The sequence below is a fragment of the Camelus dromedarius genome, chromosome 12 (assembly GCF_036321535.1).
Source record: "Camelus dromedarius isolate mCamDro1 chromosome 12, mCamDro1.pat, whole genome shotgun sequence".
NCBI lineage: Eukaryota > Metazoa > Chordata > Mammalia > Artiodactyla > Camelidae > Camelus > Camelus dromedarius.
Genome location: NC_087447.1, coordinates 8066267 through 8085153, shown reverse-complemented (window position 1 = coordinate 8085153; position 18887 = coordinate 8066267). Strand labels below are relative to the sequence as shown.

Below are 18887 nucleotides of genomic sequence, written 5' to 3'. Positions count from 1 at the left end.
TCAAAAAAGAGAGGGGCCATGGCCAAAATCAAGCAAGTAAATAAACAACTGCCTGGGCTGGGGCCTCCTGGCCTGATCTGGGGTCTCAGCAGGGCTGAGCAAGTGCTTTCTATAAGCACCGGAACCATGTCAAGCAGACCTGGGCTTCACATCCCACCTTTGCAACGTGACAGCACAGTCGCAGACAACTCCCAGGAAAAGAGAACACAGATTTGTTTGATGAAATGAATAGCCACCAACAAGTTACTTAAGCTCTGGGAGCCTCAGTTTCCCCATCTGTAAAGCGGGATAATGAATCCTGCCTCTGGGGCTGTGGGAAGGGTCAACCTCAGGGCCAGGCGGCCAGGGAGGGCTCGGCAAGCCGGCTGACGGTGATGGCCGTGTTCCCAACCTCGAACGTCGCCCCGGGACCGCACTGGTCTGCAGCGCCCAGCTCCCCACCCCCGTCCCCACCCCACCGTGTCGTCCTCGAGGGCAGGGATTCTGCCTCTGCTATCTGGTCTTGCTCGCGCCTCTGTCTCCAGCCCAGCCCAGCCCCGCCCCGACAGATGCCCAGGTCAGCTGAGGAGGCGGTCCGGTTACTGGGGAGGCGGACACACCGGGGACACACCTGGTCACTGCGGGCTATGCCGTAGCGCAGCTCGTTCACAAAGTGCTCGCAGTTCTCGCTGGTCAGCTTGTAGAGAACCTCCTGCCCCACCAGCTCCTCTGCCCGCTGGACGATCTTGCTGGGAGGCAGCGGCGGGTACCTGCCATCGTGCTTGTTGTTGACCCGGTACTGGTCTGTCCCCGCCACGTCGTACAGCAGTTCCTTCTTCACTATGGCCTTGTCGGTCAGCGCGGACATGACGCTGGCCGCACCAGCTCCCGGGATTTCACCTGTGGATTCACCAAGAGGAAGCAGGGGGATGGGTCCTGGGCAGGCCCACAGGGGCTAGAGCACAGATTTGAATTTTATTCAATGTGTGATGGAAATGCCTGTGGACATTTTAAGGAGGGGAGTGACATAACCGGATATATACTTTAGAATGATCATGCTGCCCAGGGAAGGAAGGAGTGACAGTAAGTAGGCAGGAGGCAGAGAGACCAGCCGGAAGTTGCAGTAGCATCAGGCAAGAGAGACAATGGTAGCTTATCGAAGGGCACAGCAGCGGAGACGCTGAGAAGTGACCAGATTGGGGGTCGGTTTGGGAGCTAAAGCCAATGGGATTTCCTGATGGATTATACATGGAGTGAAAAGGACCGAGGATGATACTGAGATTTCTGGCGTAAGCAACTGGATGTTGTTGTCCACCAGAACCCTCCATGTGGGGCATGTCAAGTTCAACATGCCGATGAGACACCCAAGTGAAGATGCCAAGTAGTCAAGAAGTTATACAAGTCTGAAGCTGAGCAGGGAAGCCTACGATAAGGTTATGGTCTTAGGGAGACATCAACAAATAGAAGGTGTTGGAAGTCAGGGGACCCAATGAGGTCACTTGGAGAAAGTAAGGACTGGGGATACAGGAGAGGAGGAGCCCACACAGGAGACCAAGAAGGAGTCTTGGTCTCCAGTGGGAGAGGAAGAAAGGCAGGGGCCAGAAGAAGAGTAGAGAGAGGTCACTCGTGTCAGATGCTACAGAAAAGCCAAGGAAGCTGTGAACAGAATATCAGTAGTATTGATGGGAGCCTGGATACCCGCTGCTCTGGGAGGGGGTAAATAAGAGATCCAGGTGGAGGGAAGAGAAGAGAGGAAGGAAGTGAGGAACCAGCGGTGGCCAATGGCCGTGGTAGACCAGAGATCTGCTCCATGGGAGTTAAGTAGAGAAGATGTGAGATCGAGGAGGGCATTGTTTGTTTTGTTAACAGGAGATATTACAGTGATCTCTAGGCCAAGAGCAGCAATACCTAAGAAAGAGGGGAGTTTGAGGAGCAAAGTGCTTATGAAAGTAAGGGGAGGGGGCCAGAGCCCATACACAGGGGCTGGCTTTTTAACAAAGGTTGGGGTACTTTTGCATTTTAACAGAAGAAAAGGCAGATTATGTGGGGGCAGATATTGGTGGTTTGGCTGATCAGGGATGGGGAAGATGACATCTCCTCTGGTTACTTCTTTTGTGTGTGGGTGTTGGGAGGGTGGGGCGGGTAATTAGGTTTATTTATTTATTTTAATGGCAGGACTGGGGATTGAACCCAGGACCTCACGTATGCTAAGCATGCACTCTAACCACTGAGTTATACCCTCCCCCCTGCCTCTGGTTACTTCTGACTTCTCAGTAAATAGAAGGTGAAGTCATTAGTTTGCTACCATTCTTGGTCAGCAAAAGACATCCAAGTTGGGTCCTGCCCAGGGTAACAGGGTGCTTCCCCTGCTGGGAAGAGCCCTGAGGCTTCCCGATCCCAGCAGGGCTACAGAGGCTCTTTGAGGGAGAGTGAGCCTCCCCTCATGATGTCCCCTGGGGTCTGCCTCTTTAGTGCACACCCACTTTTCCAGCCCTCATACCCAAAGCATGCCCCTCCCTGCACAGGGCAGGCTGGCTGGGCTCCAGAGAGATGCCCAGTCCGTGTGCTGGCATTAGCTTTCCCTCCCCCACCATCCTGGTCCTTGTGTTGACCCTTGAATACCTTTCTTCAAGGCAGTTTCATTTCTGGAACTTTGTTGCCCCTCCCAGCCTCTCAGCTTCGGCCAGGGCTGTGCCAGTGTACCCACTGGGCCTCCCTGGTGTCACACCTCTGGGAGCAGCTGTGAGGCTTTGTTTCCTTTGCTCCAAGAAGGATGGGATGCACTTCTTCAAATCCATCCACGTTCTCTGCAGTAATCACTGGATGGCACTCAGAGCAACCCACAACTAGAAGCCATCTGGGTGTCCATCAGCGGAAGAATGGATAGCAAACTGAGGTGTATCCACAGAACAGAAGATACACCACAATGAAAAAGAATTACTGCTACTCACAACACAGACGACTCTCACAGGCCCAGTGAAAGAGCCGGACACCAAAGAGCACAGGCTGTGTGAGTCCTCTTCCCTGAAGTTCTAGGGCAGGCAGAACTAACCTGCAGTGAGAGAACCTAGAAAAGTGGCTGCCTCTGGGGTGGGAGAGACGACATGGAAGAGGCACAGGAGCGGGGAGCCTTTTAGGGGTCATTGTCACGTGGATGGATACATTTTTTTTTAATCCACTGACTTTACACTTGACTATATGGCGCACTTTATTAGTGTTATTATATCTCAGTTTAAGTAAAAAGTTTGAGAAAAGGGGTGAGGAATTCTCACAATTCTCCAAGTCAAGTGTTCTTAGCCTCAGTTTGCAGATAAGGAAACCAAGGCTGGAGAGTGAAACTGAATTCACAGCCAGGTCTGCAGCCCAAACACCTGTGCTCTTCCCAGGAGTTTTATGCTTAAGGATTGAAAGTGTTTTATACAAAGTCATAACATATAAAATACACAAAAGCAGACCTGCCTTCTTGGAAGCTCGCCTTAGTTTCTCTGCAAACCCCTGGGTTCTAAGGAGCAGAGTTTGAAAACCATCACCCGACACCCAGCTGTCTTCTTGTAGCACTCAGGAACCAACCACCAGTTGGGGAGTGAGAAGAACTTTGGAGTCCCCTGTCACCCACAGCTCCCCCATCTCCCTCTCCTCTCAGCCCCAGCACAGCAGAGGACCCAGGCACCCTTACTTGGGGGGGCCAGGTGGACCACATATCCATTGCCAACGTAGATGGCCCAGTGTCTGTAGAAAGGGCGGAAAATCTCAATCAGGTCTCCAAGCTGGGGCTCTGGCTGCAAAATGGAGAACAGGGCTGTTAGAGGTGGTAAGAGACCTGGAACCAGGGGCAGGGCTCGGCTAGCAGGGTGCAGCTCAGCAGCCTCCAGCTCTCAGCTCATCTAGACGGATTCCTGAGCCTTGCCCAGCCCATCCAACGGCAATCCGACTTCACAAGCCCAGGTCCCAGACCTTCAGGGATGAGTCTGTCCACCTGTCGTAGTAATTGGCAAAGTGCGAACCTAAAACGCTTCTTCACTAGCTGGGGCCTCTGCCTCACTGTTACTTTTTCTAGGAATATTATTTATTGAACGCTTACTCTGAGCCAAGCACTGTGCTACGTGTTTGACAGGTATAGCTCAATAAATTCACACCACCACCCTATATGGTGGATACTGCTGTGAACCCCATGTTATAAATGAGGAAATCAAGACTCAGAGATGCAAAAGAATTTTCACAAAGCCACACAGCCCATGAGTGACATGGCCAGGACACTAGGCTGCCTGAGTCCCAGACCCAGTGTCTTGAGCGTCACATTCGCTGTCAGGCAGACACCACAGGCTATTTGACTGAAGCTGCCCACCTGGGGACCCTGCCAGAGGCTGTCAAATCAGGAGGCTGTCTGGCAGAGAACTGGTATCAGACTGCCAGGCTGCTCATCCCAAGGATGTGTGTGTGTGTGTGTGTGTGTGTATGAGTGTGAGACAAGTGAGGGAAAACTCTACTCTGGGTTCACACCAACACTTGGATCCTGGATGTGTGAGGTTTCCACACTAAGCAATTCAGTCCTCGGTGGGCACTGACTGGGTGTCCCACAATTTAACTCAGTTCTGACACCAACTGCCGGGAGTTGGTGCAGACCCCACAGGACTGACACCCCCCCCAAACACTACAGACATCAATTGTAAGTTTCAGGTTATCTGTGTCTGCCAACCAGCTATAAATTGGGGATTCCCACAACCCCTTCCTTTCTTAGTTTGCTGGAATGGCTCATAGAATTCAGGGAAACATTTTACTTGTTAGATGACCAGTTTATTATAAAAGAAAGAAACAACTCAGGAACAGCCAAATGGAAGAAACGAAGAGGGCAAGCCACGGGGGGAGGGACTCGGAGCTCCCATGTCCCTTCCAGGCGCACCCCTCTCCAGCACCTCTGAGTGTTCACCAACACCCGGGTTAGGGGTTTTATGGAGGCTTTCTTACATAGGCCATGACTGATTAAATCATTGGCCATTGGTGATTGAGGCAACCTCCAGCCCTCTGGTCACCTGGTTGGTTCCTTTGGCTCTGAGCCCCCATCAATTTATTAGTATAAACTCCAATGTGGTTGGGAAAGGCTTATTCTGAATAACAAAAGACATTCCTCTCACCTCTACCACTCAGGAAATTACTCAGATTTTAGGAATGCTGTGGCAGGAACCTGAGACAAAGACTATATATATATATATAAATAATAACACAGCGAGCCTGTGTGGAAGTGACGGTACGTGGGTATGTGCAGGGGAAGGTACGAAGGATGCTCTCAGGCTCCTCAGAGCCCCACTCTGTTCGGGAAGAATGGCCAGAGCTTGAGAAAAGTCAGGGGCGGTTCAAGATTACTTTCATTCAATGTAATAAGGTCCCAATGCTGCAGGTTGAAGGGGCACTCCAACTTGGACCAGAATCAGAGGTGATGAGCATCTTTCATCCAAGCCAACCTTAAACCACTTTAAAGCACCTATCGATAGAGCCCATCAGAGGTTGTTCGAGTCCCTCTGTCCTTTGCTGCTCACCCTTCAGTACAGTGAAGAGGTGGGGCCAGGGCTCTGGCCCACCTGCTCTTAGGGGACAGACTCATAGGGATCTGCCCACATCCCACCGCCAAACTCTGTCAGCCTGACAGAGAGATTCTATCAAAGATGAAGAGGTGAGACAGGAGGGAACAGGGCAGGGAATAACCATTAAAAGAATGACACAGCAATTGAGGATAGGACATACACTGGTTAGAGGCAACTTGGCCAAAGATTGCAGAAGATTCAACTTCCAGTAGACCTTAAGCCTCATTATAGGCTCACTGTAACACATCAACATGCTAAATGACACACCCACAGACACCGTGACAGTACCCAGGCTGACCTGAAAAGGACAAAATTAGGCTGGGCCCATTTCCTAGAAATCCCCACCTCTTCCCCAAACAGTTGGAATAGCCTCCCACTTGTTAGCATATGAAATTACCCAGTGCATAAAAGCTAACCACTCCCACACCTCGGTGGCTTCTCTTGCCTTCTGAGGCTCTACATTCTGTCTAAGGAGTGTGGCTCTCCCTAAGTAAATTTACTTTCACTTTACTATGGCTCGCTCTTGAATTCTTTTCTGAGTGAGACAAGAACCTAATCTCCGGTAACAAAGGGAGCATGGACTCCCCCGTGTATGGCCTCCCCTGGGATAAAAATGACGGGCAGTGGGACTAGCCGATCACAGCCCTGCAATGGCTATGAAGCAGGGTCGATGGCAGTTCATTTCTATTTACAGAAACATTAAAACTGCAAACAAACATCCCCTGTGGCAGGAAAACACTCTTTTCACAGGAATTTTACAGATAAACCATGTTGTCTTATTTCAGTAATTATAATTTATCTTCCCAAAAGAAAGCACCCAGACATTACTGAGAACCTATTTCAGAACAACGGACAATGGTCATAAATTATGAATCCCATTTGTTTTCTCAAATAAAAGAAAAAATATATACTAATTGTTTGGTGTGAGTTAGGGGTCTTCAAGGCTCCGCAAAGGGGAATTTAACTGAGGATTTCAATGAGTAAGCAAGGACATAAAGGGAAGGCAGAGACCCAGCCCTCAGGGAAGATACCGATTAGAAAAGGAGACAGTTTGAACATCAGTAATAAGATGTCAACAAAATTATCGACAGAGAAACTCAACTTTATAATACTGATGCAAAGTTAAAGAAGCCATACCAAAAAGCTAGGTACTGTATGACTCCATTTATATGTCATTCCGGAATAGACATCGCTATAGGACAGCAAAGTGATCAGTGATTGTCAGGGGCTGGGAGTGAGGAGAGGGGTTGACCCCAAAGGAGCATGAGGGAATTTCAGGGCAATTACACTTCCTGTACTGCCCTGTATTTGATGGTGATGATGGTTATACAATTGTATGTGTGTATCAAAATTCAGAGAACTGAACACTAAAAGGGGTAAATTAGACCTTAATTTTTTAAACACCAGGGTTTTTTTTATACATAAATTTTTAAAATTTTTTTTAAAAAATGGATATCTACAGAGGGAAGGGATAGCTCAGGGGTAGGGTGCCTGCTTAGCATGCACAAGGTCCTGGGTTCAGTCTGTATGTACCTCTGTAAAATAGAAAATAGAAAAAAATTTTTTAAGGTTATCTATAATTTGAAAGCAAAAAAGCTGTAATTTTTTAATACTGAATCATATTGCCTGTCCCTTGTAAGGGCAAAAGACACACATTTCCAAATATGCACTAGCTTAAAGCATGACACCGCTCAAGGAAATTTCTTTTAAAAAGTGAAGTGGAAGGTGGCGGAGTTGCCCACAGAGCCCTGTGCACTAGTTAGAAGCAAGGAATCAATGTTCACATGACCACACGGATAATCTTTTAGACACAGTGCTGAGTGGAAAACTGAGGATGAACTTTGCAAAATACCACTTATATAAATTAACGATACCCACACACAAACCAGTAATACATATCTTATAAGAACCATACCAGAAAATATAACTTTAAAAAAGCAACAAGAAGGGGGAGGGAAATAGCTCAGTGGTAGAATGCATGCTTAGCATGCACGAGGTCCTGGGTTCAATCCCCAGTACCTTCATTAAAAAAAAAAATCACCCAGAGTGATTTAAAAAAATAAACAGACAACAATAATAAAAAAAGCAACAAGAAAAGAATCTAAAGAACACACATTAAATTTAGAAACTAAAGCACAAATATTAATTATATGAGGATGCTAGCCATTGGAAAGATGGAGTAAGGGTTGATGATAAAAGAGAAATTTAAAAAAAAATAAAATAAACTTTTTAAATAAAAAAAATTTTAAAACCCAGAAGACAAGAGGTCTTGCAGGGGCCAGTGAGGACAGGGTGCCATGAACCAAGGATATGAATAATTCAAACTCTATCACTACACTTGAACTAGAGAAATAACTACTTAATGATACATAGGGCCAACTCAGCTGAATCAAAATTAAGAACTCAAGAAATCATGTTTTCAAATTAGAAGTATGAGAACTACAGTCCGTGGGCCAAATTTGTAACTCTGTTTATTTTTGTATGCAAACACAGAATGATTTTTATATTCTGTAATGGCTGGGGAATAGTCAAACAAAGAATATTTTGTGATACGTGAAATTATATGAAATTCAAACATCAGTATCTATTAAGTGTTATTGGCACAAAGCCATACCCATCATTGACATTGTGGCTGAGGCTAGTTTCTCTCCACAGGGCTAGGGTTGGGTCATTACAACAGAGACCAGAGATAGTAAAGTTATCTCTGGCCACTTGCAGAAAAAAATTGCCAAACTCTTGTTATGAAAGGATCAACAGTGAACTCTCCCTCACTCAGCTTGCTCCTCAGTCCCAGAAATCTGAGTGTATCTTGTTGCCAAGTGGTTTATCACCCAGGAACGAGGTGGGCCAGCAGGAAGCCAGAAACTCTCCAGAGCACAGTAACCAGGGCTCTCCTACATCACACAGGCTACCACAATGGCAAAGCTGGGACTCTGCACCCACGGGATTTCAGAACAAAAAGTCTTTATCCTCTCCACAAAAGCAGAGCTACAAAGAGCTGTGTAACAGCCATTTTCCTTAGCAAGCAAACTGGGGAACAATATCTGGCCTCCGAAATTCATAATGGCAAAACAACCTAAAAAACATTAATAGGGACCAATTACATAAATAATCTTATATTTGTACTATGTACAGCCAATAGAGAGAACAGGATGGATTTACGTGAGCAGACATAGAAATAATAGGAAAAAGTAAGTTGGAACCCATTATTATCCCATTTTTGCTTAAAAAACATTAGTGTACGATGCATTATACACTATGAATGAGCTAAGGAGAATACACCAAACTGTTGTATATTATATACACTGGGGGTTGGGATTCAGAGATTTTACATTTTATACTACATTATTTTATTGGTTTTTTTAACCAATGTAAATTACTTTTAAAAGATTTTGAGATGGGAAAGAAATCCTTCATATTGATAAGCTTGCAGTTTTCTTTTAATTGCAAAAAGTGGACATTATCTGTCCCCAAAACCTCTTGAAACCATCTCCCACCTGGAGCCTATAAATATTACCATGTTAATGATGCTTAAAAATCAGTAACACTTAAATGTAACACATAAAGCCATAAAATAAAATTTAAAATAACATAGATGGATATGTATCAGGTCTTGGAATAGAGAAAGACATTCTAAAGATAAAAGTCAAAGACTAAAAGTTTTTACAATTGAAAAAAATGTTAAAATTCTTATGATTAAAAATTTCTGTCATTGCCTGTTATGTTCATACTCCCTTTTAAGAGAAAATGACCACCTACAATACCAGCGCCCAGGCAGCCATTTTTACACCATGTGACCACTGCATCCCCGCATTTGCCAGTTGGGCTTGGGCCCCAAGCAGGTCAGCATCCTATGATCCTCCAAAGTAAATAGAGTTTGGCCAATCAAATTCTCTCTCTCTCTCTCTCAAAAATCTGAACCAAGTAACGGGGGAAAAAAAAAAAAAAAGCTTTTTGGCAGTAGGAGCTAATACTGAAAAGTCATGACACAGACGAGGCAAGAGAGACCTCAGTGAATCACAGACCAAACCAATGGTGAGAAGAGAGAACATCCATTCTGACCAAGTAGAAAACCCCTGTTGACAGAGAAGAAAGCGGGCACATCAAAAACAGCCAGCCTAGTCACAAGAAGGATGGCTCACAGGAACAGAGATGCACGAACTCCAGCTGCTGAGTGCCTAGAGCTGCTGTGACCCTGAACTGCCTCCCAGCTCCAGCCCCTGGGAGGCCTAACCTTATTACAGCTCCTGTACTTAAATTTTCAAGAGAATTCCCTTACCTCCCAACATGTGTCCTTAGACCAAACCTTCTTTACTTGAGCTAGCTTAAGTGGGCTACTTGTTACTTATAACAAAAAGAGCTAGACCAGAACATTCTGTGCATTGGAAAAAACGCCACAAACTACCATGACCAACTGGAAGAAAATGACAACTTTAATATATAAAGAATTTTTACGAATCAATAAAAAGATTTAAACACCAAAATAGAAAAAAATGGACATGGTTATAATAAATAATTTTAAAAGCAGAAATACATATTACCACTAATACAAGAAAACATATTCTATCTAACCAGTAATCAAATAAGTGTAACTTAAAAAGGGTTTTGGGGAAAAATTAAAATACTAAGTATAGGAAAAGATGTGGGTAAAGACCCTCTCATTCACTGCAGATGGGAATATAAATCAGTACTACTTTTCTGAAAGACAATTTGGCAACTTGTATCACTAACCTTAAAAATATTCATATCCATTGACTCAATTTCTATTTATAGATCTTAAGGAAATCATCTGAAATGCCTACTAAAGATGTCCATCACAAAGTCACATCTAATGGCAAAACATTTGACACCTAAATATCCTACATAAAGGAATTAGTTAAATCTTGCCATATTTATGTACTTATAAACTATACAGTTGTGTTTTAAAAGTTTTATTTTAGAAGGAAATAATAAAGATCAGGGAGGAAATAAATAAAATAGAGATTAAAAAAACAAAAATTATATTTTAAAAGAGTACTTAAGGACAAGAAATGTCCATAATATAATGTTTAATAAAAAAGATTTACAATCAACTATAATTCAAATTTTTTTAAAGTTACAAAAAAGAAAAAAGAGCTTTACACAGTAGGGGAGGGTATAGCTCAGTGGTAGAGTGCCTGCTTAGCATGCATGAGGTCCTGGGTTCAATCCCCAGTACATCCACCAAAAAAAAAAAAAAAAAAGTAGATAAATAAACCTAATTACCTCCCCCTGAAACAAACAAAAAACAAAACAAACAAAAAATAAATTAAATAAATAAAATATTTTTTTAAAAAGCTTTACACAAAACAGTGCTTTTTTGTGTTGAAGTACAGTTGATTTACGATGTTGTATTAGTTTCTGGTGTATAGCAAAGTGATTCGGTTATAACTGAGTATACATATATTCTTTTTCAGATTCTTTTCCATTAGAGTTTATTACAAGAGATTGAATATAGTTTCCTATACTCTACAGCAGGAACTTGTTGTTTATCTATTTTATATATAGTAGTTTGTATCACACAAAACAGTATATTGTCTAAGCTTTGTTCAAAAAATAAAATCAATGCATTAAAAAACTGGAAATATATCAAAACGTAAACAGTGTTTATTACTCGGTGGTGGAATTTGGGGTATTAATTCTCTCTTTAATTCTTTTCTAGTTTTCCAAAATGTTTTAAATACACATATATTTGTTTGAGAATCCGAAAACAAAAAAAAAACAAAGTAAGGCTTGACAAACATCAGTGTGTTCAATCTGGGGCAATCCATACAACTGCTATTATGTAACAAAATGAATACACACAGCAAAAGACTAGCAAGCTATACACCAACATCCTAACAGAGATTCCCTCCAGGTGCTAGAATTATGGGTGGTTATTGTGATTATTTTGCTTCCTTCTATTTTTCTGCATTTTCCAGCTTTTCTACAATGAACACTTTTAAGTTTATAACATGTGCTTGCCAACACTTTATTATGACAGTTTTTCAAACATACAGTTTGAATTTTCAAACATTCAAAATTGAAAGCATTTTTAAGTAAACATCTGTATACCCACCACCTAGACTCTGCTATTCTGCTACTGTATTTTCTTTATCACAAATAATGTCCACCTATTCATTCCACCTGTGTAGTACCTTTAAGCTCTTCTAAATGTAAGTGATCAGTGTTCTTTCTGCGAGAGGCACAGGCAAAACACTGAGGGAGTTCAGGCCGATGACAGCAGCAGTTAAGCATGCGACATGCTCTGACTCTGTGTTCTAAAACTCACTGGGTTCTTGACTCCACACTTGAACCCAGCTGTGGTTCTCTGACTTGAGCCTGTGCACAAATTACAGGAGGCATGCGCACGCGTGCAGCCCTTTACAAATGCCCCCAGAGAAGTGGTGTAAGTGGTCAACGACACACTTTGAGCATCTCTTCACCTTGGGAATGCCCACCTCTGCCTAGGAGGGTCAAGGAACTCATTCATTTGCTCATTCACTCAACAGAAGCATACAGAGCTGACCCCAGGCACCGCCCCCAGGCACCTGGGCTGTGTCTATGAACAAAGCAAAGATCTCTGCCTTCATGGAGCTTTTGTTCAGTATCAGGGAGAGAGACAGGATTTTTTTTTAAAGCCTTAGTAAATAAGTCATCTAGGGAGGAGAGGGACTGGCGATGAGACTAGGAAAGGCGGCACTGGAGATTTTTGTTGAAGTCTTGAAAGATGAGAGGGAACGTGTATGTCGTGGAGACAGAATTCAAACCCAGACCCTTCGCTCTTAACTGTCACACTCTACCGAAATCAGTGAAGGTGGCAGGGAGGCAGTGGCCGGAAGGGGGATAGGTGGAGACAGGTAAACAGGGACGCAGGGCAACAGAAGAAAAAGCACAGGGTGGAGGCATCTCTGGGTGCTCTTGGGGTTGTGCTAGGAGCAGGAACCCCGGGGTGGACTCCAGGCTTGGCTTTTTTTTTTTTTTTTAAAGCTTCCAGGTGATTCTACTGTGCAGCCCAGAGTGAGAACCACAAGAGAGGAGGTATGAGCGGGGAGAGAGTTAGGCAGAGAGAGGCAGTCACACCTCATTTTGCAGGTGGAGAAACTGAGGCTGGGGGATGAGGTCACTTACCCAGGGTCAGCCTGGAAGTAGCAAAGCAGGAACTTGAACCCCAGCCTCGTCCCCCACCACAGGGAGAAAGGACACAGCCCAGCCGGCCAGCAGAGTTGGCTATCTGCCCCTGCGTGATAAGCCACCACTCCTGCAACTCTGATCTGGGGCGAGATCCTCAGCTGTGGGCCCCGGACGGGACCACAGGAGAAAGTAAAGTCACATTCAGAAGAATTTTTCAACCCCAGGGTTGAAACAAAAAACGAAAGAATGTTTTTCTCTAATTCAAGGCCACTAGGGAAGTATTCCAATCCACCCACGCTCAGCCTCGCTTGGCCTCATCATCAGAGGTTTGCAATTTTATTCTTTTTAATGAAATATTTCAGACGTACAGAAAATACACAAAGGAGTCTCATGAGCATGACTGCTCGGTGTTTCAATCAGGATGGACTGAGTTTTCAGAAACAAGATGTGGATGAGAGCCTAGGGGCTCCAGAGCCAGACAGCCTGGATTCGAATTCGGGCTCTGCTACTGGGTAGCCTTGGGCAAGTGACCCCTCTTCTTCCAGCCTGTTTCCTCAGCTCTAAAATGAGGATAATTATAGTACCTGATTCACCACGTTGTCCTGAGGCTCAGATAAGTTAATACCTACCACTCAGCAAATCACATGGGTAGTGTTCTGTAAATGCAGTTTTTGCTAGCACTGTTCTTTGGTTTTTGTGGGGTTTGTTTCATTTTTGTAGGGGTAGGTACTTCGGTTTATTTTATTTGTTTTAATGAAGGTACTGGGGATTTTACCCAGGACCTTGTGCATACTAGGCATGCGCTCTACCGTGCACTCTACCGCTAAGCCCTCCCCTCCCCTCTTTGTTTTTATTATTTTTGATTTGGAAATGTCACAGACAGCTCCAGGACCAGCTGGAAGACACCGTGGAGGTGGTAAAACCCAGCCTGAGAGCAAGTTCTCTTTGTCCCAAAATTATATGCTGTGGTAAATGTGGAAATCCCTCACCTTACCCGCTTCGGTTCTGATATTCTGGAGAAAACATCTAGAAGCTTGTGGTTAAAAAAACAAACAAAAACAAAACCTGAAGTCCAGGGTGAGCGCTCAGAAGGGGTTTTCCCAGCAGAGTTGAGAATTTTGGTGTGAAGGTTTTAGGAAGAAAAGAAACCCTCTAAGGAGCCCACTGTCAGAGGCTGCGTTTCCGGAAGCAGAGCCCAGTCCACCTGAGTCTGAAGCCCTCTCTGCTATATTGCTGTGTGACCTTCAGGAATCACTTAACCTCTCTCAGCTTCTCTGGTAAAAGAGGGCTGTCAAGACCCATCCAGAAGGGCCTTTGTGAGGAACAAATGAGATGATGGGCGTGAAAGCTTAAAATCACTTACGCCTATGAGAGAGCTGAGACCCCATGCCCCAGGCAGGGCGGGTGCAGGGAGCATGACTGGGAGGCCAGACTGGCCAGACTCCCCAGCCTCAGGCCCAGCAAGAAGGCAGAGGAGAGGTTGGGCTGACACATCACCTCTTCCCTTGTCAGCCTGTGGGAGTGGGACAGGGACAGCTTCAGTGGGCACCAGGTCCAGTCCCAGGGGCCCAAAGATCATGAGTATCCTGAAAAAAGGAGTCAAAACTCATCCGCCCTCTCAGGCTCTTGACCTCCCAGCCCCATATCTGTTCTCCATGCTGAACCTCACCCCATGTGAGCCAGGACTCCCCCTGAACTCATCTGGGAACCCCCACCCCAACCTCCGTCACCAAGCACTCCTCGGGGTTTTCCCCAGTTATCTGGAATCCTTACACCAGCCCCATTTTTACCAACCAGAAAACAGCTCCAAGTCAGTAACTTGCCTGAGTTCTCAGAACTGCCCGAGAAGCAGTGCTGGGATTATGCTCCAGGTCTGCCTGAATCCAAAGGCCAGGACACTACACCCAGGAATTCACAAAGGTACTGACATCTGATAACGACCCACATGGTGAGATCTGCCTTTAGAGCACTGTACTCTTGGCCTCAAATTCCCTTGGCTCTTCATTGGCAAATTCCTACACATCCCTCAACGTCTCCACCTCCTCAATGCCTCCTCGTCCCCTCCCGAGGTCCCAGGAGAGTGTCGCTGCCCACACGGCCACCGCCCTGCTTTTCCAGTGACTGTGATTGTTGAGCTGAACCCCTGGGAAGTAGCGGTCGGTTTCCACGCCCAGCCCGCAGACTGAGCAGCCAGCTCGGTGCATGCAACATTCTCAGCAGAAATTTGCAGCCTCGACCAGCGCACTGCTTCCTTCCCCAGCCCCGCCCAGCCTGGGGCCTCTCCACAGTGCGGCTGAACCCCTGCCCCGCCTGAACCATCCGTTTCTCCTCCCCCGTCCTTTCACCTTAACCAGCCCCACAGAGATCTGTCAAAACATCCGGCCAACTTAGAGGGTCCTAAAGGAGTCCTTAAGGAGTCCTTAAGTCCTCTAGAATCAGAGATCAGAGCAGGCCCATCAGTTTCCTCTCCATCCCAGGGAGTTCGGGGAGCTGCCTTAACAACAGCTAACATTTGTCAAGCCCAGAGTGCCAAGCATTGGCACACCCAGAGTAGGGGTGTGGGGGCTGAATACCCTGGGTGCAGGCAAATAGGGGGGAGTTGCCGCAGAGAATTTTAAAACAATAATAAGACATCAAAAGTCAGTCTGCTGTTCTCATCACCATGTGCCAACACTTTTAAACAATATTAGTGGTATCCGTCTAAGTTCTAACAGATGCAGTTAGTGTTGAGATTTAATAATATATAAGTGAGATAAACAACAAGTTTATACTGTATAGCACAGGGAACTATATTCAATATCTTGTAGTAACTTATGGTGAAAAAGAATATGAAAATGAATATATATGTATGTTCATGTATGACTGAAGCATTATGCTGTACACCAGAAATTGATACAACATTGTAAACTGACTATACTTCAATTAATATATATATACCAACAACAACAACAACAACAACAATAATAATAATATATAAGTGAGCTTTAAATTAGCACATTTTCATTTCTCATTCTTTGATAAACTTAGTCTTCTACCTGGAAGCTTAATCAGAGAACACTCAGTGATATGGTCAACCTCCATCACACACAGACTCAGCTACATGTGTCTGTTCCAACAGTAAGTTCTGAACGGCCCAGAATGGTTCAAGTTCACTTTCCACAGGGCTTGGGCCACCAACCCCTGTGGTCCTACATTTTCCTGTGTTTAAACAGAAGAGAGTCTGCTCGCCCAGGGCCAGAAGAAACCAAAAGAAAACGGTTGAAAAGTCTGGATCAGCTTCACCAAGAACTAGACTCTCATTCCAAAGCAATGGATTAAGTAAATGTCAAAGTTCACCATCAATCAGTCACTTTCTCTGATTTTTGCAGAAGAAAAACTTGAAAGCATTTTGTCAAATGAGATAAAAAGTTATGATGAATTTTCTGGCGAAGATGTTTTAATGAAAATGTTTCAAATGTGGAGTCATTTAAAAAACCAGTGTTTTTTTTTTCTAAAGACATAGGCACTATTGCATTTCCAGGAATTTATTATGAAAAGGGATTTTTATGGGTTTCTGACAAACTTATCCTAATGGTTAAGGCTTTTTCTATTTGTATATCTGTTGTTTCATATGAGAGAAGCTTTTGAAGTTAAAATTAATAAAAGGTATTCTTCAATCAATTGTGAGCAAACATGGACTGACAGATCCAGCTTGACTGAATGTTGAAAATGAACATGCAAAGAAGATGAATTTTTCCAAAGTCAAGGACAACTTCAGAAGTTAAATTCCAAAACAAAAACTGTAATTTTTTTATTATTCATTACTGTGACCAACCTATATATATGTAAGAATAAGTTTTCTTCCAAAATACATTAATGCAATTAAAAAATATAAATCCATGACTATTTTCTCTTTTTCTGTTTATTTTAACATTGACTTTTTTTTCATTTTTTTACTTTTTCACTGGCATAATTTCATGTACAAGGCTTAGTAGAAGAAACTTACTTTCTTTTCTGGCCATTGTTACAATTCATTGCATGATTATTACTGAAAATATTGCTGTTAGATAAAAGAGAAGGATATGTTTAAATGACATATCCAGGCATCAAATATGCCAAGAACACCCTAATGCCAGGCACTGTGTGAAGCCCTTTACATGAATTGAGATAATAATAATACAGAAATAATAATAATAATGAGTTACAGCTGAGCACTTAATATGTGTATGAAGCACTGTTCTGCACACTTCGTAAGTATTAAGTCATATGACCCTCACTCTGGGGAGCAGAATGGATCTGAAATTTGATCAAACTACAACAGCTATTGGCTCAGCAGGAACACAATCCCAGGTGGGTCAACCTCAAAAGCAAGGGCTCAGAACCTCTTTGCAGCGGGTCCTGCTGGGTTGAAAGGGCACATTGACTAAGCCCCTTTCTGATTTCTGAACCACATCACAGGTTAGAAATAGGAAAAGTGGGAGCTGGAAAGTTGCTGGCAGGGCTGGTCAGGAGGTACCTCAGCTGAGACCAGAAAAGGCACCTGCGGTCAGACCAGTGCAGCCCATGAAGGTGTTGGTCTGACTCTGGAAGGCAGCACAGGGTCTTGGAGGAGCGAGTCTCCCCTTGCTGCCTCCCTGTTCCTGTAGGTCCTGCCCTCCCGTGGGCCTGTTTCAGGAAGGGTGGCCTCCAAACCTGCCCACACAAGTACTGATACTGAGACAACGCCAAAGGGCTCCAGCTGACCCACATCTGACACCTGATGCCCAGCGGCTGACCAAGGGGTGGCCCCTACATCCTCAAGGATCCTCTCTCTGAAGTGATAACTCGGGCTCCGGAGCGAGTGCCTACTGAAACACGGTCCCCACCCCTAGCCCACGACAGCCCCACACTTACAATGAGCGCGCGCATCTTCTTGGGTGACGTCGATCCTCAATTTCAGGCAGGAGTTGGCTTTATCAGCTGCGGAGATGCGTGAAGCAGGGGGAGCAGGGATTCGCTATGTCATTAACGGGAAACAGCGTCCCCAAGACCCCAGGGTCACTGGCTGCTGGTGGGCAGACCGAGCGCGATTGGTCTCCGACCCCTCAGGGAACAACTGCCTCACTCCCTGCGAGTTCCTCCGCCCCTCTCCCTATCCCTGCACTGGGCCTCGAAAGGATGAATCCCTTGAAGGGGGCAGGGAGGCTCACCCGACACCGGAGAGGCGGGCGGCGCAGCGCCGGGGAGAGCGATCGGTGTCGCCTGGGCGCCCCAGAAAGCCAGCCGAGCCGCCCGCGCGCCCCGCCCTGCCTCCCGGGCCCCTGAAGGCGACGCTGCTTGCAGCTGCTGCCTAACTTCTTGTCTCCCGCCTCACCAAGCTTCCCCATCCCCCACGCAGCCTCGGGGACCCGGAGAGCCACCCCAAGCCTTCCTTAAGTCCCGAAAAATACCGCTCCACCCACCTTGTGGACTTGGGAGGCAGCGCGACCTCCACGGCAAAGGGAACCGGTTAAATGGCCGCAGAGTTCAGACCAGCGTGAGGTCGCCCGGCCCCTCCCCATGTGACTAATTAGAGTCTCCCAGAGCTCCCTGTCCCGGGCAACAGGGACAGCCTGCTCCAGCCTCTAGGACACACAGGCCAGGATGCCCCCTGTTCCCTTCAAACCCTCCTCTGCCCCGAGTCGCCCCCGAACCCAGCTCAGGTCCACCTCCTCCACTGCCAGTCTACACCGGTCCTGCAGCGCGCTCAGTATTTAAGATCGTGTATACACATCACACTGGAGTGTAGTCAGTTTGTCTGTCTCCTCCACTCAAGTTAACTAACCTCGTCAAAATGCAGTACTGTCCTTATTAGGAAACCTAAAAGTCCACTAGATGTCCTTTAAGATCACAAACACACTGGCAATTTGGTCCCTTTTCACTTTGTTTCTAAGAATAGAATCTGTTGTTCTGGATTACTATCTGAGAATTTCATGGCTTCACCCCTGGATGCAGGAGATAAGAAAACATTTAATTCATACTTTTTATATTAACCAATGTAGCAAAAAATAAAGCTCACACACAAAAACTAAGTTGCCTTTTCTTGCATGAATCCTGCCTGAATAAAACAATGAAAGAAAAAGAAAATTAACAGTATATACGCCAATTTGTAAATGAATGAATATTGAAATGACACACATTGTGAATATATTTTAAGGTCTTATGTAGCTTTAATTCTTCTGCTTGTTCTGTGGTTATGTC

General features: G+C 45.1%; 1 protein-coding gene across 3 annotated transcripts in view; it reads right to left on the bottom strand.

Annotated features, from left to right (window-relative positions):
- Positions 1-18413, bottom strand: part of PLAAT3 (phospholipase A and acyltransferase 3) — a 30168-nt gene extending 11755 nt beyond the window's left edge. The window contains exons 1-4 of one of the 3 annotated variants that reach the window (XM_064492229.1): positions 18356-18413; positions 17562-17627; positions 3656-3758; positions 611-879 (exon numbers count right to left, since the gene is read on the bottom strand). In XM_064492229.1, coding sequence (XP_064348299.1) covers positions 611-879; positions 3656-3758; positions 17562-17576 — 387 coding nt within the window. In that variant the 5' untranslated portion in view covers positions 17577-17627; positions 18356-18413. Of the gene's footprint in view, positions 1-610; positions 880-3655; positions 3759-17561; positions 17628-17857; positions 18001-18109; positions 18288-18355 lie in introns of those variants that run through there. The other 2 variants (XM_064492227.1, XM_064492228.1) reach the window with 2 other exon arrangements.
- Between the last annotated feature and the right edge of the window lie 474 nt (positions 18414-18887).